At 37.4% G+C, this 22,850-nt stretch overlaps 1 protein-coding gene across 1 annotated transcript in view; it reads left to right on the forward strand.

The window, feature by feature from the left end:
* Positions 1–1,456: 1,456 nt before the first annotated feature.
* LOC106142130 (regulator of chromosome condensation) overlaps positions 1,457–22,850 on the forward strand; it is a 29,326-nt gene continuing 7,932 nt past the window's right edge. The window contains exons 1-12 of the mRNA XM_060951968.1: positions 1,457–1,611; positions 1,906–2,001; positions 4,138–4,249; positions 5,986–6,073; positions 6,545–6,724; positions 9,005–9,136; positions 10,600–10,696; positions 11,808–11,948; positions 12,511–12,676; positions 15,023–15,144; positions 17,019–17,155; positions 22,507–22,618. Coding sequence (XP_060807951.1) covers positions 1,908–2,001; positions 4,138–4,249; positions 5,986–6,073; positions 6,545–6,724; positions 9,005–9,136; positions 10,600–10,696; positions 11,808–11,948; positions 12,511–12,676; positions 15,023–15,144; positions 17,019–17,155; positions 22,507–22,618 — 1,381 coding nt within the window. The 5' untranslated portion in view covers positions 1,457–1,611; positions 1,906–1,907. The remainder of the gene's footprint in view (positions 1,612–1,905; positions 2,002–4,137; positions 4,250–5,985; positions 6,074–6,544; positions 6,725–9,004; positions 9,137–10,599; positions 10,697–11,807; positions 11,949–12,510; positions 12,677–15,022; positions 15,145–17,018; positions 17,156–22,506; positions 22,619–22,850) is intronic.

The raw sequence follows: 22,850 nt of genomic DNA on the forward strand, positions 1-22,850 counted from the left end.
TGTATAAAATGTAAATTTATTCCACCTGCACTAAATTTACGCGGTTGAAACTGTTAATGATGCTAAATTCGCTCAGACAAAGCTGAGGATAAAAGCTAGTATGAAATAATGTTTTTGAAAATAATAATCGCTAAAAATTCTGAAATCGTAATATCGATTACAACTTAATCGATTATTTATCAAGACTTTTTTCCATACCAAACCATAGACAAAGTTTGACATTGAATAGTGTTGCAACTGACATGGTACCTCAAAAATAGGGAAAATCACTAGTGTATTTATGCTTGTATAACCTGTTCTTTCAGATTTTTTTTCTTACTTTATATATGTGGTTTTTAGGGCTTAGGCTTCACGTTTATTTACATTAGATATATGTAAATTTCTAATGTTAAATACAATGAAAAGCTGTTTGTTTGACACAAATAAGGGAAAGAAAATAATAAATATAAAATAATCAACTATTGGGCGATTGTACTAATTAATTATTTGCTTGCGATTTATTTCAAGTACATCACGTCTTCAATGGATAACAAAGCCAACAGTCAGATCGATAAATAACTAAATTGAGACATTTTACTACTTACTAAAGTAGAACTACTAAATTTTTAACTACTAACTAAATTTAAGACCTTGTTGTATTCATATTATGCAAATAAAACTTTGAATTTGAATCTGAAATGCAACAAGAGCATGGCCAGCAAGTCATAGTTAAGACATGCCAATCTTAACTTAGTATTGTATGCCTGAGACTGCGTAAATGTTGCAATCGCAACGTCTATTTTGCTGTACGTTTCACTAGTATAAACTCTTCAAACGACTCGAATGTTTTGCCTTTGGTTGAATGCAAAAAACGAAGTAGGTAATAGCGATCTAATAGTGAACTAACAAAAATCGGGCGCTGTTCATTATTGTCGGCAAGTCGGTAATCATTTGTATGTCACAAATAAATAATATAAATTAAAAAAAAAAAATGTAAATGTGAACGTTCGTATTGGAAGACCTAAACAAATGTTGACGAAATCAAAGATGTCCTGCCTGGCCAAATATAAGGTCAAAACTATCCTACACCTTGCAAGAGAATGATGAATGCGGATGAATTATGTACCTACATTATACAAGAAAGTGGTGCCGTGGCAAGTATTTATATTTTTCGAATTTATAATATTCAGGTTATATTATTTTTTGATGCAGAACACTGACAACCTCTATTGTCTCTGTAACGGTAAGGCTAGTGATGTGCAAATCAGTAAGCAATGAAATATCGTTACCAAAGATCGATACAAATGTTGTAAACAGCCAAGAGTTATTTATGACGTTATTACATCAATCGAAAATATGAAGAAAAATACATAATATCTATTAATGCTTATGTAAAAAAACCATATTATTTTAAGTTAAGCGCAGTCAAAATCAATTTCATTTCAATCGACTAACGTCACTTGGTTAAACCGATTGCGCGACATCACTAGTCCGATGCATTGGCCAAGCGAAGCGTGAGCCTTGGGAGATGTGCAAGATTTGTACTCTGTTGAAATAATACGTCATCTCTTATTCTAAAGTGATAATCCTAAATTTATTTGGAATTTACATTACAATTTGTTTTATAAAAAAGTAAGTAACGTATTGCGCAACCGTCGCTCATAAACAAGTGCCATTCGGAAGCGTTGTTTTGTTCAAAGTAGTGATATACAAATGCATAATATAACCTATCTACGCCTCGCATAAATCTATGAGGCCCTGCATTAATAACAAGTAACCTTGTTATTGATGCAGATACAGGCGAAGTGGAAATACAGCGTTAATGAGATTATAAATGTAGTGAAAACGTCATAGCTGCCAATCAACCTTCCACTCCAGTTTGCCGCGCTCGACTCTGCTATTGACGCTTCTGTTGCAATATTACAGGCATGATGCCGGCGGCACGGGGTGTAAAACGTACGGCGTCTAAATCAACGACCGCCACATCATCCTCGGCCCCGAAAAACAAGAAAAAACGCGGAGGTAAGTCCGTAACATCGTGATTTCTATGTTGTTTTCTTTATATTTTTGCCTGACGTCAATGACCTGTCAAATTATGATGGCGGGAAAGGCGACGCGCACTTCATTACTCATAATTTATATCTGCATACGTTTTCACTTGAGTTTTATTGTTTGTTCATGAATTTCACCCTGTGAATTCCATGCTTGATATAAAATTTTACTTCCTTACACTATTTATAGCGCGATATTATGTAAGCGTCTATAATGTATCGTTTTGAGGTTAGTATTCACATAAAGTGCAAAAATAAAGATTGTTTTGTACTTATTCAGTCATAATAATGTACATTTCTAGAAATTGATAAATACACTTGGCACCCAATGTTGTTTGTCCATGTGACATTCTGGGGCCGGAACTTGGGGCTATATTTTTATGACCAGGGATTGGAAAAGTCTGCAAGAGTTATTAAAAAATAGCGAAAATAATGAGTTATATCAAGATTCATGAATAGAACTTTAATCACTTGGATTATATAATATGGTATAAAAATATTATAATTACTTTTTGAAAGACCAAGTGACAATGAAACGGCAGAATAAATTATTTAATTAATAAGATCATTGTACAATATGAAACTGCTTATTACCTAAGCTGACTCTTTTATCTACATCCACCAGAAAGTTATTAGGTTCCCCTATTTCTAAAGTTCCGGGAAAAACATGAAAATCACAAACTTTGTGATGTTTATACAATTCAAAATCTTTATTGCATATCATATAACAAGTACATCAGTTGAATTAAAGTAACTGCATATAAGTAGGTACTATATGAACCCTATTGGGCATTGCAATTTTATTCCTTTGAAAGAATAAACTAAAAATTGATATCCTCAATTACATACTTACATATAGTCACATCTATATCCGTTGTGGAATAGACAGAGTGAACTGTTTTGAAAAGACTGCCATATTCAGCTGTATGGCTCAATGATGAAATTGAGATCCAACATATACCCAATTCGCCCAATTTATTATGAGAAAAATAATTTATACTAATATTATAAAGCTGAAGAGTTTGTTTGAACGTGCTAATCTCAGGAAGTACTGGTTCAAATTGAAAAATTATTTTTGTGTTGAATAGACCATTTATCGAGGAAGGCTTTAGGCTATACATATAACATCACGCTGCAACTATTAGGAGCTAAGAAATAATGGAAAATGTGAAAAAAATGGGGGAAATTATTCATCCTTGAGCGCTTCAATAATGCCCATAATAACTATTCCACGCGGACTAAATCGCGGGCACAGCTAGTGAATAACTACATATATTAGTTAAATAACAGGTACTTTCACTTTTTTATACATGTAATTTAAGAACACAAGTAAATTTTATAATTATACACAAGAAAAAAAATCTGTTAATCCATTACAAACAAACAAACAAATTGTTCCTCTTTACAATATTAGTCGAGATGACATAACACACAGAATTACTCATCACTTAAAGCCCACACTTACTATCTATTTTTGTTAATATTTATGGAAAAATTCTATAGATAACATCATTTATTGCTTCCATAGATTAAAAATACCGATTCCTAGGTACCTATGCAACAGTCCTCAAGGTTATCAGTATTGTCACATTAACATAGATTTCATCTTGTTTAAATTAAATAGGCCTACTATATTTTATATTTTTTTTTTGTACAGTCAGAAGTATATCAATTTCCCAAATTCACTGAGAATTCGCCTTTATTACCAATTCATAAGAGTTTCGTGTAAGGTAAATTGATATATGCGGTTGACTGTATAATGACATTGTTATTATATCTTGTGCTATGTGGTTACCGACATATCCCCTTGCGGGGTAGACAGAGCCAACAGTCTTGTAAAGACTGATAGGCTATGTTCAGCTATTTGGCTTTCAGATTCAAATAGCAGGTTGCTAGCCCGTCGCCTAAAAAAGAATATCATATAATATATAATATAAGCCTATCCCTTAGTCGCCTTTTACAACATCCATGGGAAAGAGATGCGAGTGATCCCATTCTTTTTTTGTATTGGTGCCGGGAACCACACGGCACGGTTAACGACATCTATGCAAAAGATGTAGTAGGTGTTGGTTCAATCTCCTTGATAACATTTATATTTCTGTAACAGCGATCGCGTTAGAAGTCCCATCGGCTCCGAAGAAGCGGGGTCGTGTTTTTGCCTGCGGCCAAGGGGATGTTGGTCAGCTCGGCTTGGGTGAAGATGTTGTGGAGACTACAAAGTAAGTGAATTAGTATTACGGACAAGCATGATGAATGTGAATGTTGCGAAAGAAGTAGTATGCTGCAGTGTAGTTCGTTCCGCCGCTTCTTCTACACGTGCGAAGTAAGTGAAATAGTATTACGGACAAGATTGATGAATGTGGATGGGAAAGAAGTATGCTGCAGTGTAGTTTGTTCCGCCGCTTCTTCTACACATGCGCTTTGGTAGCGGTAGTAGTTATGATTAGATTGAAGTGATGTGACGTCAATAAGTGATACCTTGTATCCAATTTTGAAAATATGTAAATCTATTCTATTCTAGTACACAAAGAGAGAGTGAGAAAGCCTTTCCTTATTTCTCGGGAGAGGCGTGACAAATGTATTTTCTTTGATTCATATAAAATCTTATCAAATTATAGTGTATTAATGATTATGATGTAACTAACATAAAAAAATCATAACAGAGATGGGACCTTAGTCATAAGGGCCATTTCACACGTAGACTAGATTTTTGCGTTATCTACAAAAAAAAATTGATATTTCTTCTATACTACATGCATTATTTTTCTTGTTCTACTTCACATATAGCATGTTTTTTGCGCCAATTAAAAATTAAATTGTAAACATTCTTTTTCATTTATTTACAAAATACAGTTTTACATATATAATGTCACGTCTTTATTCCTTGCGGGGTAGACGAAGCCAACAGTCTTGAAAAGACTAAGGTTCACCTTTATGGCTTTATGATGATGGAATTGAGATTCTAATAGTGACAGGTTGGTAGACCACCGTTTAAAGAAAAATTTAAAAGATTAAAAATCTAACTTTATTGTACAAAATACAAATGTATAGCAGAATTGGCGGACTTAATGCTACAAGCATTATCTACCAGTCAACCATCAGGACTGACATAGAACTTTAAGGTGGGGTCAAAGACAATAAATATGTATATTTATTTACAAAATAAATTATTAAAAAAATATTTGATACACTTATCTAACATATCTAAAGATGATGCAAGTCATGTATTGGTTTTTTACGATAATCGATATGAGATAAATCTAGTTTGAATACATTTAGATTATGTTAATTTATTATAGAATTATAAAAGTCTGGAAGATTATTGGCCAAATCCTATTAGATAAATTAAAAAATAATATATAAAAGGGAACAATGACTGATTGTTAATCAATGCACAACTTTCTAAAGATTTGAAATTTGGGTGATCTTGTGAACTCTTGTGCCTAAAATTTCCAAGAATGAAAATAAGCGAGTTTTATATTGTTAGTTGTATTTTATATAAGGTAAAAAAATGCTGGTGATATGTAAAACAAAAATAAACCACATTGATGCTCGAAATGAATAATATTAAATTAGCCCGCCATTTTATTCATCAGTGCTGCCATCTCCCAGAGAACAAGCATAAACCTTGTCACTAATTAGTTTCTCGGAGTTGCCATAGATGGCGCTAATTATAATTTTGTCAATACAAAAGCGCGGGAATTTCGTATAACTACTAGCACTCACATTGTAGCGTTCTTTGGATGGTTACTTTGGATTTTTTCTTAACTATTTTGAAAAAAGTTAATCAATAAATGTTATTTCGATTTCATTGAAGTACAGACATTTTATTTTACAATCGTAATACATATTTATAGTGTGAACTACATTTTTGCCCGCGTCTTAGCCCGCGAGGTTTCTTTTTTTTTTTTTTGCACTAATAAAAGTAAGCAATGATTTTAATTTTTTGTTACAGATTCAAACACGTGACCGCTTTAGGCAACAAAATTGTCGACGTGCAAGCTGGTGGAATGCACACTATCGCCTTAGACAGTGATGGCAAGGTAATATTTATAAACTAGCTTTTGTCCGGGTATTTGTTTATGTGGGAATTTCTAAAGTAGCTGGTAAGACATCAGAGAATTGAAATGAAATGAAATATTCTTTATTTACTTAAAACATGGTACAAATTGGTGTTAGAAAAATATGTGATTTTACATGTTCCGCCAGAAGTATGGCATGTAAATATTGTTTTGTAATAAATTAACTATGTCCATAGAAAATTTCATTAAATTCCGTTCTGCTTTTAGTCGTGATTATTATGTGTATTGAATTGAAACCTGAATACTTAATTTAGACAACTGGACATGTAACCATGATGGCTTACACTCTAACCCATCATAGTAACATACATACTACTAACATAGTTTGTAAGCATTACTAATACAAATGAGTCCTTGTTACTTATATAAATAAAATTCATTCATGAATTCATTATTTTTTTTTTCCCATATAAAAAAACTTACACGGCGAAGGTGTGGACATTCGGGTGTAACGACGAAGGCGCCCTGGGGCGGCCCACGGCGGGCGAAGCGCAGGAGGCGGCGCCGGGCGGCGTGCGGCTGCCGGCGCGCGCCGCCGCCGTGTGCGCCGGCGACTCGCACTCCGCCGCGCTGCTCGTCGGCGGCGACGTGTACGCCTGGGGCTCCTTCAGGGTGAGTTGGACTTGTTTGTTTGTGTGTTACTTTGCAGGTTATTGAAGAAAGAATAGGACCACTCTCAGTGTCTTTTCCATGGGTGTCGTGAAAGGCGGCGACGTGTACGCCTGGGGCTCCTTCAGGGTGAGTTGGACTTGTTTGTTTGTGTGTCTACTGGTTCGGAGGTTATTGAAGTAAGAATAGGACCACTCTCGATCGCTTATCCGTGGGTGTGATAAAAAGCGATTGTTTCGCGTGGATGTCGTAAGAGGCGATTAAGGGAAAAGGCTAATTATACTTAGGATCGTTCAATCTCTTTACCGTGGATGTCGTAAAAGGCGATTAAGGAAAAGGCAAATTACACTTGGTATCGTTCCGTCTCTTTACCGTGGATGTCGTTAAAGGTGATTGTGGGAATGGCTAATTATACTTGGTAGCCGCGCTGCTGGCCGGCGGCGACGTGTACGCCTGGGGCTCCTTCAGGGTGAGTTGGACTTGTTTGTTTGTCTATTACTTTGCAGGTTATTGAAGAAAGAATAGGACCACTCTCGATCGCTTACCCGTGGGTGTGATAAAAAGCGATTGTTCCCGTGGATGTCGTGAAAGGCGATTAAGGGAAAAACTAATTGTACTTGGGATACTTTCGTCTCTTTCCCGTGAAAGGCAATTAAGGGAAAGGATAATTATACTTGGTATACGCGCTGCTGGCCGGCGGCGAGGTGTACGCCTGGAGCTCCTTCAGGGTGAGTTGGACTTGTTTGTTTGTGTGTTACTATGGAGGTTATTGAAAAGAGAATAGTGTCACTCTCGGTGTCTTGTGATATATACTACTTCAGAGCTAATTGGAAAAAGAATAGGACCACTCTCGGTGTCTTTTCTGTGGGTGTCGTAAAAAGCGATTGTTCCCGTGGATGTCGTAAAAGGCGATTAAGGAAAAGGCTAATTATACTTAGGATCGTTCAATCTCTTTACCGTGGATGTCGTAAAAGGCGATTAAGGAAAAGGCAAATTACACTTGGTATTAAAGGTGATTGTGGGAATGGCTAATTATACTTGGTAGCCGCGCTGCTGGCCGGCGGCGACGTGTACGCCTGGGGCTCCTTCAGGGTGCGTTGTACGTGTTTGTTTGTGTGTTACTTTGGAGGTTAATGAAAAGAGAATAGGACCACTATTTGAATCTTAATTTCATCATCCTACTTATATTATAAATGCGAAAGTGTGTGACTATATCAAGTATTGGTATGTTGATAGCTGAAGACCCATAATAACATATAGGCTACTTTTTATCCCTGAGACCCCGCGGGGATGATTCCACGCGGACGAAGTCGCGGGCGGCCTCTATTTAAGTCATAAATGGCGTTTCAATTAATAAAAGACTGTTGGAGTGATACCATTGCCGTGTGGTTCCTGGTACTTTAATAGAATAAGACCACACTATCTCTTACCATGATGTCACTGTTTGAATTTCAATTCCATCACTAAACCTTCAAGCTGAACGTGGCCTGTCAGGCTCTCGAGGCTGCTGTATACCCCGTAAAAGATATTATAGACGTGAATATATGTAAGATATAAACTTTATATACTATATATATTTCATATTATACGTAGCCGTGTGGTTACCGGCACCAATAGAAAAAGAATAGGACTACTCTTTCTCATTCCCATGGATGTCGTAAAAGGCGACTAAGTGAATAGGCTTGTAAACTTGGAATTCTTCTATCAGGCGATGGGCTAGCAACCTGTCACTGTTTGTGTCTCAATTCTGTCAATAGGCCAAACGGCTGAACTTCAACTTTCAGTATTTTCAATACTTTGACTCTATCTACCCAGCAAAGGATATAGACTTAATTGTATGTAGATATATATATTTATATAGACACGAATACAATAATACATAATAATATAATAGTCACATACATATAATCACGCCTCTTTCCCGAAGGAGTAAGCGAAGACTACCTCTTTCCAATTGCCACGATCTCTGCATACTTCCTTCGCTTCATCCACATTCATAACTCTACGTACATACATATAATCACGTCTATTGGTGGAAAGAGGTAGTCTCTGCCTACCCCTCCGGGAAAGAGGCGTCAACAGTCTTGAAAGGACTTAATGGCCACGTTCAGCTATTTGGCTTAATGATAGAATTGAGATTCAAATAGTCCTATTCTTTTTTGGTATTGGTCCCGGGAACCACACGGCATGAAGGTAAGATTAACTTGAATCTTCTCTTGGCTTAATGATAGAATTGAGATTTAAGTATGTATGTATGTTAATAAATTCCCTTTCCCCCCACAGGACTCCCACGGCAGCATGGGTCTAGTGGTTCGCGGCAGGGAGGGGAAAGCTTGCCGCGAGCCCGTCAGGGTGGACGTGGGCGAACCGGCGGCGGGCATAGCGTCCGGCGGCGATCATCTTGTTATTTTGACGGTCAGTTTGTATATATATATATATATAGTACTGGCGAAATTTCTGGTCAAGATCTTGCGAAATGCCAGGTCAAGTTCTGGCGAAATTTCAAGTCAAGATCTTGCTAAATGTCAGGTCAAGTTTTGGTGAATTGCAGGTCAAGATTTGGCGAAATTTCAGGTCAAGATTTTGGCGAAATTTAAAGTCAAGATTTAGCTAAATGTTAGGTTAACAAGTAATGGCAAAATGTCAGGTCAAGTTCTGGCTAAATTACAGGTTAAGTTTTGGTGAAATTGCAGGTCAAGTTTTGGCGAAATTTCAGGTCAAGATTTTGGCGAAATTTAAAGTCAAGATCTAGTTAAATGTCAGGTCAACAAGTAATGGCAAAATGTCAGGTCAAGAGTACCGACGAGCTTGCATTAAGAGAGTTATGGAATGTGGATGAAGCGACAGAAGTATGCAAAGATCGTGGCGTTTGGAACGATTTAGTATCTGCCCCACCCCTCAGGGAACTCTTTCCATCATTTTTTAACTGTGACATGTTGCTAGCCAATCTTAAATTTTATAATCATTTTTCTCGTCAAATTTTACCTAGATTAATCAATCAAAACAATGTATTATAAAGTCTCCCTATTTTCTCTGTAAGTATGTATGCGTGAATCTCGTAAGGTTCTCTTTTCATTAATTGTTCCTTATAAAATGTAGTTTAAAAAAAAATTACATCCATACTAATATTATAAAGCTGAAGACTTTGTTTGTTTGAACGCGCTTATCTCAGGAACTACCGGTTGAAATTGAAAAATTCATCGAGGAATTTTCGAAGGAACATTTATCGAGGAAGGCTTTAAGGCTATATAACATCACGCTGCAACTATATGGAGCAAAGAAATAATAGAAAATGTGAAAAAAAAAACGGAGAAAACTATTCATCCTTGAGGGCTTCAATGATGCCCAACATAACTATTCGGCACGGCTAGTATTGTATAAAATGTCCCATCGTATTCCCTCTCATTCAAATAACAATGTATGTGCATAGTACCCGGTTGACCGAGCTTTGCTCGATCTACCAGAGATGGCGCTGATATAGTTTCTTAAAACGCGGTTTTTAAAATGTTTATATATCTTGGGAACCGAGCTTTTCTCGAACCTAGGACCTTGCTAAATCGATTCCTTGAGCCGAAAAGCCCCTAATCTGTAACTTTCATGAAAATCGTTGGAGCCGTTTCGGAGATCCTGATTATATATATATATATATACTAGCGACCCGCCCCGGCTTCGCACGGGTGCAAGATTATAAATGTTATTATACATACCTTCCTCTTGAATCACTCTACCTGTTACAAAAAACTGCATCAAAATCCGTTGCGTAATTTTAAAGATTTAAGCATACAGACAAACAGACTAAAATAGAGACTTTGTTTTATACTATGTAGTGATACAAGAATTGCTCGTTTAATTTAAATATATATATTTATATTTCACAGACATCCGGATCAGTTTACACAATGGGCTGCGGTGAGCAGGGTCAGCTCGGGAGACTGTCACAGCGCTCCGCCACGAGGGACGCCCGCCAGGGTTTCAGTGAGTGATACGCACGCATACATACATACTAAACAATTTGTACATTCTTAGTGGAATTGTGGTAAACGACTGTTTCATATATATTTATATACATATATGTATATATATTTTCTCATTCAATTCAGTCTCATTGATTTAATTAATTAATATAGTGTTTGCATACATACATACGGTCGCGTCCTTATCCCTTGCGGGGTGGACAGAGCCAAAAGTTTTGACTGATAGGTCACGTTCAGCTGTTTGGCTGAATGATAGAATTGAGATTGAAATAGTGACAGGTTGCTAGGTCGTCGCCAAAAAAAAGGATCCCAAGTTTGTATGCCTATCCTTAAGTCGCATTTTACGACGTACATGGGAAAGTGATGGTGTGGTCCTGTTCTTTTTTGTATTTGGTACCGGGAACCACACGGCAAACACGCACACTAAAATATCGAAAACTATAGCAGCCTTCCTCCTGGCTTTAGTCTCGGTTGCATCCTCACCACTCTGGAGAGGAGCCCGGGGTATGCCTTTGACCGTGGATCCTGGATTGGGTGTGTCAGCTTTTAGTTTAGTACTAGTCACAGTCTATATATATATATTTTGACGGCCTCTGTGTCGCTGCGGTAATACGCTTGTCTGTGACACCGGAGGTCCCGGGTTCGAATCCCGGCCAGGGCGTGATGAGAAAAGAACTTTTTCTGATTGCCCTGGGTCTTGGACGTTTATCTATATAAGTATTTATTATAAAATATAGTATCGTTGAGTTAGTATCTCGTAACACAAGTCTCGAACTTACTTCGAGGCTCACTAAATCTGTGTAATTTGTCCCGTATATATGTATTTATTATTTATATTTGTTTCTCCTCTTGGATTTCACGGGTCTATACACCCCGGATTTTCGAGAGGCTTGCGTGGGGATATAAATCCAACACGTAGAGGCCCTTTGGAGAAGTTGATGGTATGTTGTTCTCCTTCCAAAACCCGTTCCCGGGCATATCAATAGACGATATGTCCATGAACAGGTCTCGGCAGGAGGTGGAGCTATTACAAAATAAGGAAAAGGATTATGGGTTATGGAGTTATTTATATTATTATTTATGTATATATATGTATGTATATCCGTGCGCAGGCGCGCTGCTGGTGCCGTCGAAGGTGACGCTGAAGGGCGGCGCGCGCGCCGTGTGGGCGGGCTACCACGCCACCTTCGCGCTCCACGCCGGCGGACAGGACAGAGTCTTCGCGTGGGGGCTCAACAATTATGGGCAGCTGGGTCAGTACCATCTATATATGTATATATGCAGCTGAACGTGGCCCATCAGTCTTATTAAGACTGTTGGCTCTGTCTACCCCGTAAGGGATATAGACGTGATGATATGTATGTGTGAGTATGGACGAAACGATAAGTATATGTAGCGTTCATGATTAGTGGGAAGATGTAGTCTCTATCTAACCCACAGAGAACGAGGTGTGATTTTGTGTATGTTTTCTCTTTATATATGTGTATATATAAGTAAGATATAATGTTGTCGGTTTTTCTTTTTCTAAGATTTCAACTTCAGTCTTTATAATATAGTTTACGAATGACCTTGAAAAAAAATAGGCTATAATGTTTATATTTAAAACTCTTCGCTCTGTCTACCCCACAAGGGATATAGACGTGACCATATGTATCTATATATGCCTGCTGGAAGAAATTTCTCTAGAAATAAGTAGTGCCCTTGTACTGAATTTCTCTTTAAGTTTTTTTTTTTTTGCTAATTTTTCTTGTTGTACATAAATATATAAATAAATGTATGTTTATATACTTTTCAATCTTTCTTTTTTCTCCAAAGGTATAACGGGGGAGAAACGCAAAACTGCAATATTCTCGCCGACTGAGTGCGACGCGTTCGCGGCGGCGGGCGGCGGCTGGAGGAAGATCAGTGCTGGACAGCATCACTCTCTGGCGCTGGACAACTCTGGAGTTGTATATGCGGTTGGGAGATGTGAATATGGCAGGTATGTGATGATGATGATGAAGAAAATGATGAAAAATGTCTGTCACCCTGAGAAAGAAGCTGTAGAAGAGGCCTGCAGCTGGAGTGGTCATTAATTGATGAAAATGAGGGTAGTTTTAAAATAATGCGAAAAGAACGTCATTCGCTGGCTCTAGATAGTTCTAGAGTTGTCTTTGCGATGGGGAAGATGCGAATATGGCAGGTAAGAGGTTTGAAACAGCATTTTTTTCTATTTATATAGCTTAAAAAGTACTAAAAATGAGGGTAGTTTTAAGAAAGTATGGAAATAACGTCATTCGCTGGCTTTAGATAGTTCGAAAGTTGTCTTTGCGATGGGGAGATGCGAGTATGGCAGGTAAGAGGTTTGAAAAAGCATTTTTTTTTTCTCTAAACATAGCTTAAAATGAATTTAAACTGGAGGAAGATCAGCGCTGGACAGCATCACTCGCTGGCGCTGGACAACTCTGGAGTTGTTTATGCGGTCGGGAGATGTGAATACGGCAGGTATGTTCATTAAAAAAGTCAATTCATTCATCATTAATAACTCGTGAATAAGAGGTCTTGAAAATGTATTAAAGGTAATGAAAGTGATAAAAATGAGGGTAGTTTTAAGTAAGTGTGAAAAAAATCATTCATTGGCTCTGGAGAACTCGGGAGTCGTATACGCGGTCGGGAGATGTGAATACGGCAGGTATGTGATGATGATGATGAAAAAAATTACATTAGGAAATGAAAATCGTCTATATAGGTAAGAAAATGTATTAAAAGTAATAAAAATGAGGGTAGTTTTAAGAAAGTGTGGAATAATATCATTCGTTGGCGCTGGATAACTCTGGAGGGATGTGAATACGGCAGGTATGTGATGATGATGATGAAAAAATGTCTGTCACCTTGAGAAATAAGCTGAAGAAATCACTCAAAATGAGGGTAGTTTTAAAATAGTGCGAGAATAACGTCATTCAATAGCTCAGGATAGTTGGACAGCACCACTCGCTGGCGCTGGACAACTCTGGAGTTGTATATGCGGTCGGGAGATGCGAATATGGCAGGTATGTGATGATGATGATGAAAAAAATGATGGAAAAATGTCTGTCACCTTGAGAAAGAAGCTGAAGAAGAGGCCTGCAGCTGGAGTGGTCATTAATTGATGAAAATGAGGGTAGTTTTAAAATAGTGCGAAAAGAACGTCATTCGCTAGCTCTGGATAGTTCTGGAGTTGTTTATGCGGTCGGGAGATGCGAATATGGCAGGTAAGCGGTCTTAATCTGTTAAAAAATTTACATTAGGAAATCGTCTATATACCTAGGTAAGAAAATGTATTAAAGGTAATAAAAATGAGGGTAGTTTTAAGAAAGTGTGGAATAATATCATTCGATGGCGCTGGATAACTCTGGAGGGATGTGAATACGGCAGGTATGTGATGATGATGATGAAAAAATGTCTGTCACCTTGAGAAAGAAGCTGAAGAAATTACTCAAAATGAAGGTAGTTTTAAAATAGTGCGAGAATAACGTCATTCAATAGCTCTGGATAGTTAGACAGCACCACTCGCTGGCGCTGGACAACTCTGGAGTTGTATACGCGGTCGGGAGATGCGAGTATGGCAGGTATGTGATGATGATGATGAAGAAAATGTCAGTCACCCTGAGAAACTGTATTTTTCTTGCGAGAGCAACCTATATTGAGAAATATAGGTTAAAAATGAGGGTAGTTTTAAAAAACTGCGAAAATAACGTCTCCCTCTCTATATAGGTAAAAAAATGTATTAAAAGTAATAAAAATGAGGGTAGTTTTAAGAAAGTGTGGAATAATATAATTCGTTGGCTCTGGATAACTCTGAAGTGGTCTGTGATAGATATGTGGTCTAGGTCTTTTACTACATCCATGAAAAAGAGACGGACTGGTCCTATTCTAGTTTCTAATTGTGCCGGGAACCACACGGCACAATTACACAAAATTAAAAGTAATAATTTCAATTACAATATACAAACATACATACATAAAATCACGCCTCTTTCCCGGAGGGGTAGGCAGAGACTACCTCTTTCCACTTGCCACGATCTCTGCATATTTCCTTCGCTTCATCCACATTCATAACTCTCAATTACAATATCCTACTACTATTATAAAGGCGAAAGTTTGTATGGATGTATGGATGTTTGTTAATCTTTCACGCAAAAACTACTGAACCGATTACCATGAAATTTGGTATATAGGTAGCTGAAGACCCAGAATAACACATAGGCTACTTTTTATCCCAGAGTTCCCGAGGGATTGATAGGGTTTCCATGCGGACGAAGTCGCGGGCGGCCTCTAGTACCTACATATATGTTTTTAACATCTCCAGATTAGGTTTGGGCGATCGCGAGGGCGACGCGGAATCCCTGGAGCCGATACCGAAGCTGGCGAACAAACGCTGCGTCAGCATAGCGGCCTCCACCAGCAGCTCGTTCGCGGTGGCAGATGACGGTGAGTGGTGTGAGCAACGGTGTGTCTTTGTGTACGTTACAGCAACTGCTGTCGGTCTTTTTGACAGAGAGAAGACTGAAGAACCAAAAAAGACTGCTACGTTACAAGTCTTTTACATACATATGCTGTCGGTCTTTTTGACAGAGAGAAGTCTGAAGAACAAAAAAAAACTGCTATGTTACGAGTGTTTTTGACAGAGCGAAGTCTGAAGAACAAAAAAAACTGCTACAATGAATGAATTTATGTATTTAAGTAAGTAACAAAAGACTCATAATATGTTAGTTGTGCTTATTAATGTGTTAGTACAAAAAAAAACGCTACTTTAAAAAAAACTGCTATGTTACGAGTGTTTTTGATAGAGAGAAGTCTGAATAACAAAAAAAAAACTGCTATGTTACGAGTGTTTTTGACAGAGAGAAGTCTGCAGAACAAAAAAAAAACTGCTATGTTACGAGTGTTTTTGACAGAGAGAAGTCTGCAGAACAAAAAAAAAACTGCTATGTTACGAGTGTTTTTGACAGAGAGAAGACTGAAGAACAAAAAAAACTGCTATGTTACAAGTCTTTTTGACAGAGAGAAGTCTGTGGAACAAAAAAAAACTGCTATGTTACGAGTGTTTTTGACAGAAAGAAGTTTTTCTTTCTTTCTTATCTATATTATGGCTCCCACCGGACTTTCGGTGATTCTGCCAATGTCATGGTTTGAAGAGACACGAAGTTACGAAATTGGACGGTATACAATCTGAAAGGAAGGTTAACATATGTACAAACACAACAAGTAGGTATTGTTGGTAAAAGAGAAGTTAATGATTATAATGTGTAGTGAGTGTGTAAGGTGTAAAAGAAAGAAGTCTGTGGAACAAAAAAAACTGCTACGTTACAAGTCTTTTTGGCAGAAAGAAGTCTGTCTGGTCCGCTAGTAATAAATAAAAATTTTAAATTTGCATGGCAACCTTCTTTATGTAAGCCATAGCAACGGTTCCCGTGCGAATTCAATATTTTTATTTATTAGGTACTAGCGGAGCCGACAGAGTTCGTTCTGTCAAAAAGACTTATAATGTGGCAGTTTTTTTACATACATACATACCATCACGCCTGTCTCCCATTGGGGTGGGCAGAAACTATGGAATTTCACTTGCTACGATCCTAACAGACCCTATCCCGCTTCCTCCACACTCATTTCATGCATATTCGACGATTAAGGGTACTCCTAACATCTCTCTTTTTCAAGACATTCGAAATTTGGTCCTTGAAAATTCGACGAAGCCGGCCCTGACCTACTTTTACAGTTAGCTTTGCCTTATAAATTCCTTTCGTAAGTCTGTTTTTTAAGCAGTTTTTTTTGTTTTTGCCTATTTTATAATATGGGCAAAAAATTTAAATTTTATTTTACATATATACATACATAATAATAACAATAACATATCATCACGTCTATATCCCTTGTGGAGTAGACAGAGTTAACAGTCTTGACAACACTGATAGGCTACGTTCAGCTGTTTGGCTTTAATATAGAATTGGTATTCAAATAGTAACAGGTTGCTAGCCCATCGCTTAGAAGAATCCCAAGTTTAGAAGCCTATACCTCAGTCTCTTTTTACGACATGTTGATAGAGATGGATTGGTCCTATTATTTCTTTTTTCTATTGGTGCCCACACGGTACTTATAGTAACCCATTTAATATTCAGAATAAAATGACATAGCTTAAGCATTTGAGGTCTGTGCACTGATTAGTGCTCAGGCAGCTGAGAAGTAAAGAATAAGTTAATTTAACCTTCACAAACAACGGTGTAGATAAATGACCGACGCTGGAGTCGCTTGTTAAAATGATATGAATGAAAATTTGAAGTTTTTTTTTTCTCCACCCCCCCCAGGTGAAGTATATGCGTGGGGCATGGGCAGCGAAGGTCAGCTGGGGTCAGGGTCACGGGAGGATCTGCCCGCGCCCGCCGCCGTGGAGCGCGCCGCACTCGCCGCCGCGGCGGGCGGCCAGCACACCGTGCTGCTGGTGGTGAGTGCGCACGCGCATACACACACACTGACACGAGCAGAGTATACATACATACATACAAGTCATCACGTCTATATCCCTTACGGGGTAGACAGAGCCAACAGTCTTGATGAGACTGAATGGCCACGTTCAGCTGTTTGGCTTAATGATAGAATTGAGATTCAAATAGTGACAGGTTGCTAGCCTATAGAGTAGAGTATAGAATAGATTTATTTACAAAATTGGATACAAGGTACCACTTATTGACGTCACATCACTTACATACATAGTGACAGGAGTGTGCATACATACATAGTGACAGGAGTGTACATACATACATAGTGACAGGGGTGTAAATACATACATAGTGACAGGAATAGAAAAGTGAATACTTAGATGCTGCTGGTGGTCAGTGCGCACACGCATACACACACATACTGACACGAGTAGAGTATACATACATACATACAAATCATCACGTCTATATCCCTTACGGGGGACAGAGCCAACAATCTTGATGAGACTGAATGGCCACGTTCAGCTGTTTGGCTTAATGATAGAATTGAGATTCAACAGGTTGCTAGCCTATAGAGTAGAGAACAGAATAGATTTATTTACAAAATTGGATACAAGGTATCACTTATTGACGTCACATCACTTACATACATAGTGACAGGAGTGTACATACATACATAGTGACAGGAATAGAAAAGTGAATGCTTAGATGCTGCTGGTGGTCAGTGCGCACACGCATACACACACATACTGACACGAGTAGAGTATACATACATACATACAAATCACGCCTCTTTTCCGGAGGGGTAGGCAGAGACTACCTCTTTCCACTTGCCACGATCTCTGCATACTTCCTTCGCTTCATCCACTTCATTCATAACTCTCTTTATGCAAGCTCGCCGGTTTCGGGTACTTTTGACCTGACCCTTTACCAGGACGTCCTTAATTTGGTCAAGATACGGTCGTCTAGGTCTTCCCACTCCGCCCTTAGAGAGTATAGAATAGATTTATTTTCAAAATTGGATACAGGGTATCACTTATTTACGTCACATCACTTAAATCTAATTGTAACTATTGCCGCTTCCGAAGCGCATGTGTAGAAGAAGCGGCGGAACAAACTACACTGCGGCATTTTCATCGGACGTCAATTCTACATACATACATAGTGACAGGAGTGTACATACATAGTGACAGGAGTATACATACATAGTGACAGGAACATACATACATTCATAGTGTCAGGAATAGGAAAGTGAATGCTTAAATGGTTTGGTCGTACACTATATACATACATATGTACATACTTACAAGAGATGGACCGAGTACTCGGTAAGTACTCGCGGCGGGTTTTTTGACACTCTTACTCGGCCGAATAACTCGATTTTCAATGCAATATATTTTGGTAGATATAATTAAGTACGAGTACTTAATTATTTATAAGTACTCGTACCTACACTCAGTAAATCGTTAATTGAAATCTTTTCAATTACAATGACGCGCAAAGTGAATTTATTTGTTTGCTTACTACATATCAAGGTACATTCGTCTAGGCCAGAGTTCTCCAAAGATTTTTGTGTCTTAGACTTACCCTTGCCATGTTTTTCCGTGTTGGGTAGATTCCTCCTACTTACGTGATATTGATTTCCTGTATCCTACAATTTACACAATTTTATAAACTTATACAGGGTGACTTTTAATTCAACTGCATAAATTTAACTGTTAAGTGTACTCATCTAAAGGATATTTTAAAACGTTAAAAGAAAAATATCAGAAAGTACGAAAAAAAAATAAAAAAAAAAAATCCACGATCCTATATACGTCATATCACCCCGGCCGGCGGAAAAGCGACGCGTAAGATTCAGAGGTCAACGACACAATTCATTTAGCTGAGCGATCTCGAAAACTCTGTACTTTACTAGAAAAATAATTTATTTTTCAGACATTTATTTACATGTTTAGTTTTAATTTCTTTTTGTAGTATTGGACTTTAATAAAGCGTGTGACGTAGTTTTTGAGGGTGTTTTAAATGTAAATGTGAATGATGACGTTTAATTTAAATAAAAATAGGCTAAAACAGCTCAGAAGCATGGGTATAGTCTATTCAAGAATTGGCTAACAACAAAGGAAGAGATCCTGTGAAGCTGAACAAACTTGTCATGGACTCAGCGACAGTAACGGATGAACAAGAAATTTGCGAATGTTTCAATCGCTTCTTTTCCACCATTGGCTCAACTCTTGCTTCCCAAATCCCGAAAAATCGATTAGCCGGCACTCGTACTTCACGTGCATCTGCAACGAGATCTACTGAACTCACGAACTTCGCACCTGCAACCGCAGACGAAATCAGTCAGATAATTGATGATCTGGACCCCAATACGAGTTCCGGTATTGACGGAATCAGCCCAAAAACAATTAAGTGTCTGAAGAACGTAATCCTCATTCCCCTCACGGACTGTATAAATTATTGTCTGGAACGAGGAGTTTTCCCGGATTCCCTAAAACTTGCCAAAGTTACGCCTATCTACAAGTCCGGTAGTAAATCTGAACCATATAACTATCGCCCAATTTCGGTTCTGCCTGTTATTTCTAAAATATTTGAAAGAATAATTTATTTTCGCCTAGAAAAATATCTGACCTCGATAGACTTTCTGTACAAAAAACAATATGGTTTTAGACCCAAATCGAATACGCTCTCGGCGACCGTGGACCTCGTAACCAAAATCAAAAACAAAAGTGATGAAAAACAAATAGTTATCGGTATATTCATCGACTTAAAAAAGGCGTTTGATACCATCAGCCACAAATTACTACTCAAAAAACTGTCTGACATTGGTATATCTGGAAAGGCACACGATATGTTCAGATCATATTTTGAAAATCGTAGACAAATAGTCAAAATAGGTATACATCAAAGTTCTACCAGTCAAATTGATTTCGGTATCCCACAAGGTTCAATATTGGGTCCACTTCTGTTCCTCATATATGTCAATAACATCCAACACATAGGCCTAAATGCAGATATCTCTCTCTACGCAGACGACACAAGTTTATTCTATTTCGGTAATTCAATTAACAATATGATATCAAAATCCCAAAAAGACTTGAATAAATTAAATAAATGGTTCTTGTCAAATTTACTTACAGTAAATGCCGATAAAACAAATTATGTCGTATTCACTGCAAAAAACAAGAAAATAAGTGAACCAATACAACTTAAGATAAATGACATAGAACTTAAACAAAAAACTAGTGAAAAATATCTTGGACTCAATTTGGATCACTACCTTAACTGGAATAACATATAAATTTAATCAAAGCTAAACTAACCTCATTAACCGGTACTTTGCGTGGAGTAACAAATTGCCTTCCACATAAAATAAAACATCTAATTTATAACTCCCTAGTAAAACCGCATATAGACTATTTGATTGAGATCTGGGGTACAGCAAACCAAACTAATTTAAAAACAATACAAGTAGCTCAAAATAAACTTATAAAATGTCTTTTTAATTATGACTTCAAAACACCTACTGTTAATATATACAAAAATACAAAAATAATGACAATAAGGCAAACATACTTATACTACACATGCCTGTTAATATATAAAATTATAAATAACCATGTCCACACACTAATATCTTTCCGTAGAAAAAGTGAAATACAAAAAATCAAACTACGCAGCGCAAACCATTTAATACTACGCACTCCAAGAACAAACTATGGAAGATTTAACATACAATATGAAGGAGCGAAAATGTATAATAACCTACCAAAAGAGATGAAAGGAGTAAAATCAATAGCTATTTTTAAAAGAAAACTAAAAACATATATACACGATTTTTATAATTAACAAACTTACATCACCTTGCGGAAAACAAACAAATATAATATTACAAAAAAAAAAAAAAAACAAACTAAATTCATTGCTGACACATCTAGAATAAAGTAATCCTTGTGTTGCCGGGCGCGATCGCTTGCAGTCGATGACGAAGACGACGTCACTCCGTAGCTCCGTAGATCTACCCTACTATTTTTTTTTTTTTCATATTTATTATTCTATACCCTCTGTGTCGAGGCTATTGGTTTTTTTATATTTATATTTATTTTGTATAAAATGCATGCCCATACTTTATATAAATATTGTTTTCTCAGTAAGTGATTTATTTTATGTAAATCTTATGAGAATAAAGTTATTCTAAACCTAAAACCTAGTCTATGTTTAAAAGGATGCAGTTGTTTTAAATGTCACCCTGTATACTTCATAGGTACTTTATAAATAATGTATATATGTTTTGATATTATAAGATAGTATGATGTAAGTAAATAGGTACTATCAGTGTATGTGTTGAGATCCACTATCGTGGATCATTTTCATTTTATGGACCCCTAATTTTTTTTCGCTAACGTAGACATACATACAATAAATTACCAAAAAGTAGACAAGACAATAATAAATTACCAAAAAGTGTTCTTGAAATGAATGATAGAAAATTCAAACAGTATATTAAAGTTGAGCTTTGTAGGAAAGCCTATTACAGCACGGATGATTATATTAATGATAAACATGTGTGGCCCGAGCTGGACATAATGGCCTCTTAAATGCTTGTGTATTTTTGACATGATCTTGACATAATTTGTACAGTATGTATATATTTTATTTTATATTAATTTTATTTGACGAAATATTCGTATTGACATAATCAGTTCTACATTCATACATGTTTTTTAATGTAGACAATGTGCATTCGTCCACGATTATTTGTAAATTGACGTCCTATGAAAATGCTGCAGTGTAGTTTGTTCCGCCGCTTCTTCTACACATGCGCTTTGGAAGCGGTAGTAGTTATAATTAGATTTAAGTTATGTGACGTCAATAAGTGATACCTTGTATCCAATTTTGAAAATAAATCTATTCTATTCATACATAAAATCACGCCTCTTTCCCGGAGGGGTACGCAGAGACTACCTCTTTCCACTTGCCGCGATCTCTGCATACTTCCTTCGCTTCATCCACATTCATAACTCTCTTCATGCAAGCTCGGCGGTTTCGGGTACTTTTGACCTGACCCTTTACCAGGAACGTAAACGTAGACCCCTTGCAAAAACCCCTAGGGGTCTGTGACAAATAAAGTAAAAGTAAAAAAGTATTAATTTCGTCTCCGTAGACAGAGAAAATTACAAAAAATGTACAAAATATTGGTGGAGACTGGCGTCTGTTAAAGACTCAAGCCTGTGTAACAGTACGCCAATAAGATACGATATAGACCACTTTGGGAATCACTGGTCTAAGCCTTCCCACTCCAACAGTCCCGTTCATATTAACCTTAATATATTTAATATAATTATATAAACAGGAGGACCCGTCTGCACCCAAAGAAGAAAGTCCGGAGCCCGAGCGGGAAACCGCGGAACAGGAACCGGAAGTGGCCGCGCCGGAGCCCGAGCAACCCAAGGAGAAACCCAAAGGTAATGTGATACATACATACATACATATAGTCACGTCTATATCCCTTACGGGGTAGGTACAGAGCCAATAGTCCCGAAAAGACTGAATGGCCACGTTCAGCTGCTCGGCTTAATGATGGAATTGAGATCCAAATAGTGACAGGTTGATAGCCCATCGCCTAAAAAGAGGATCGCAATTTTATAAACCCCTTAGTCGCCTTTTACGACATCCGTGGGGAAGAGATGGAGTGGT

The sequence above is a fragment of the Amyelois transitella genome, chromosome 27, assembly GCF_032362555.1.
Source record: "Amyelois transitella isolate CPQ chromosome 27, ilAmyTran1.1, whole genome shotgun sequence".
Lineage (NCBI taxonomy): Eukaryota > Metazoa > Arthropoda > Insecta > Lepidoptera > Pyralidae > Amyelois > Amyelois transitella.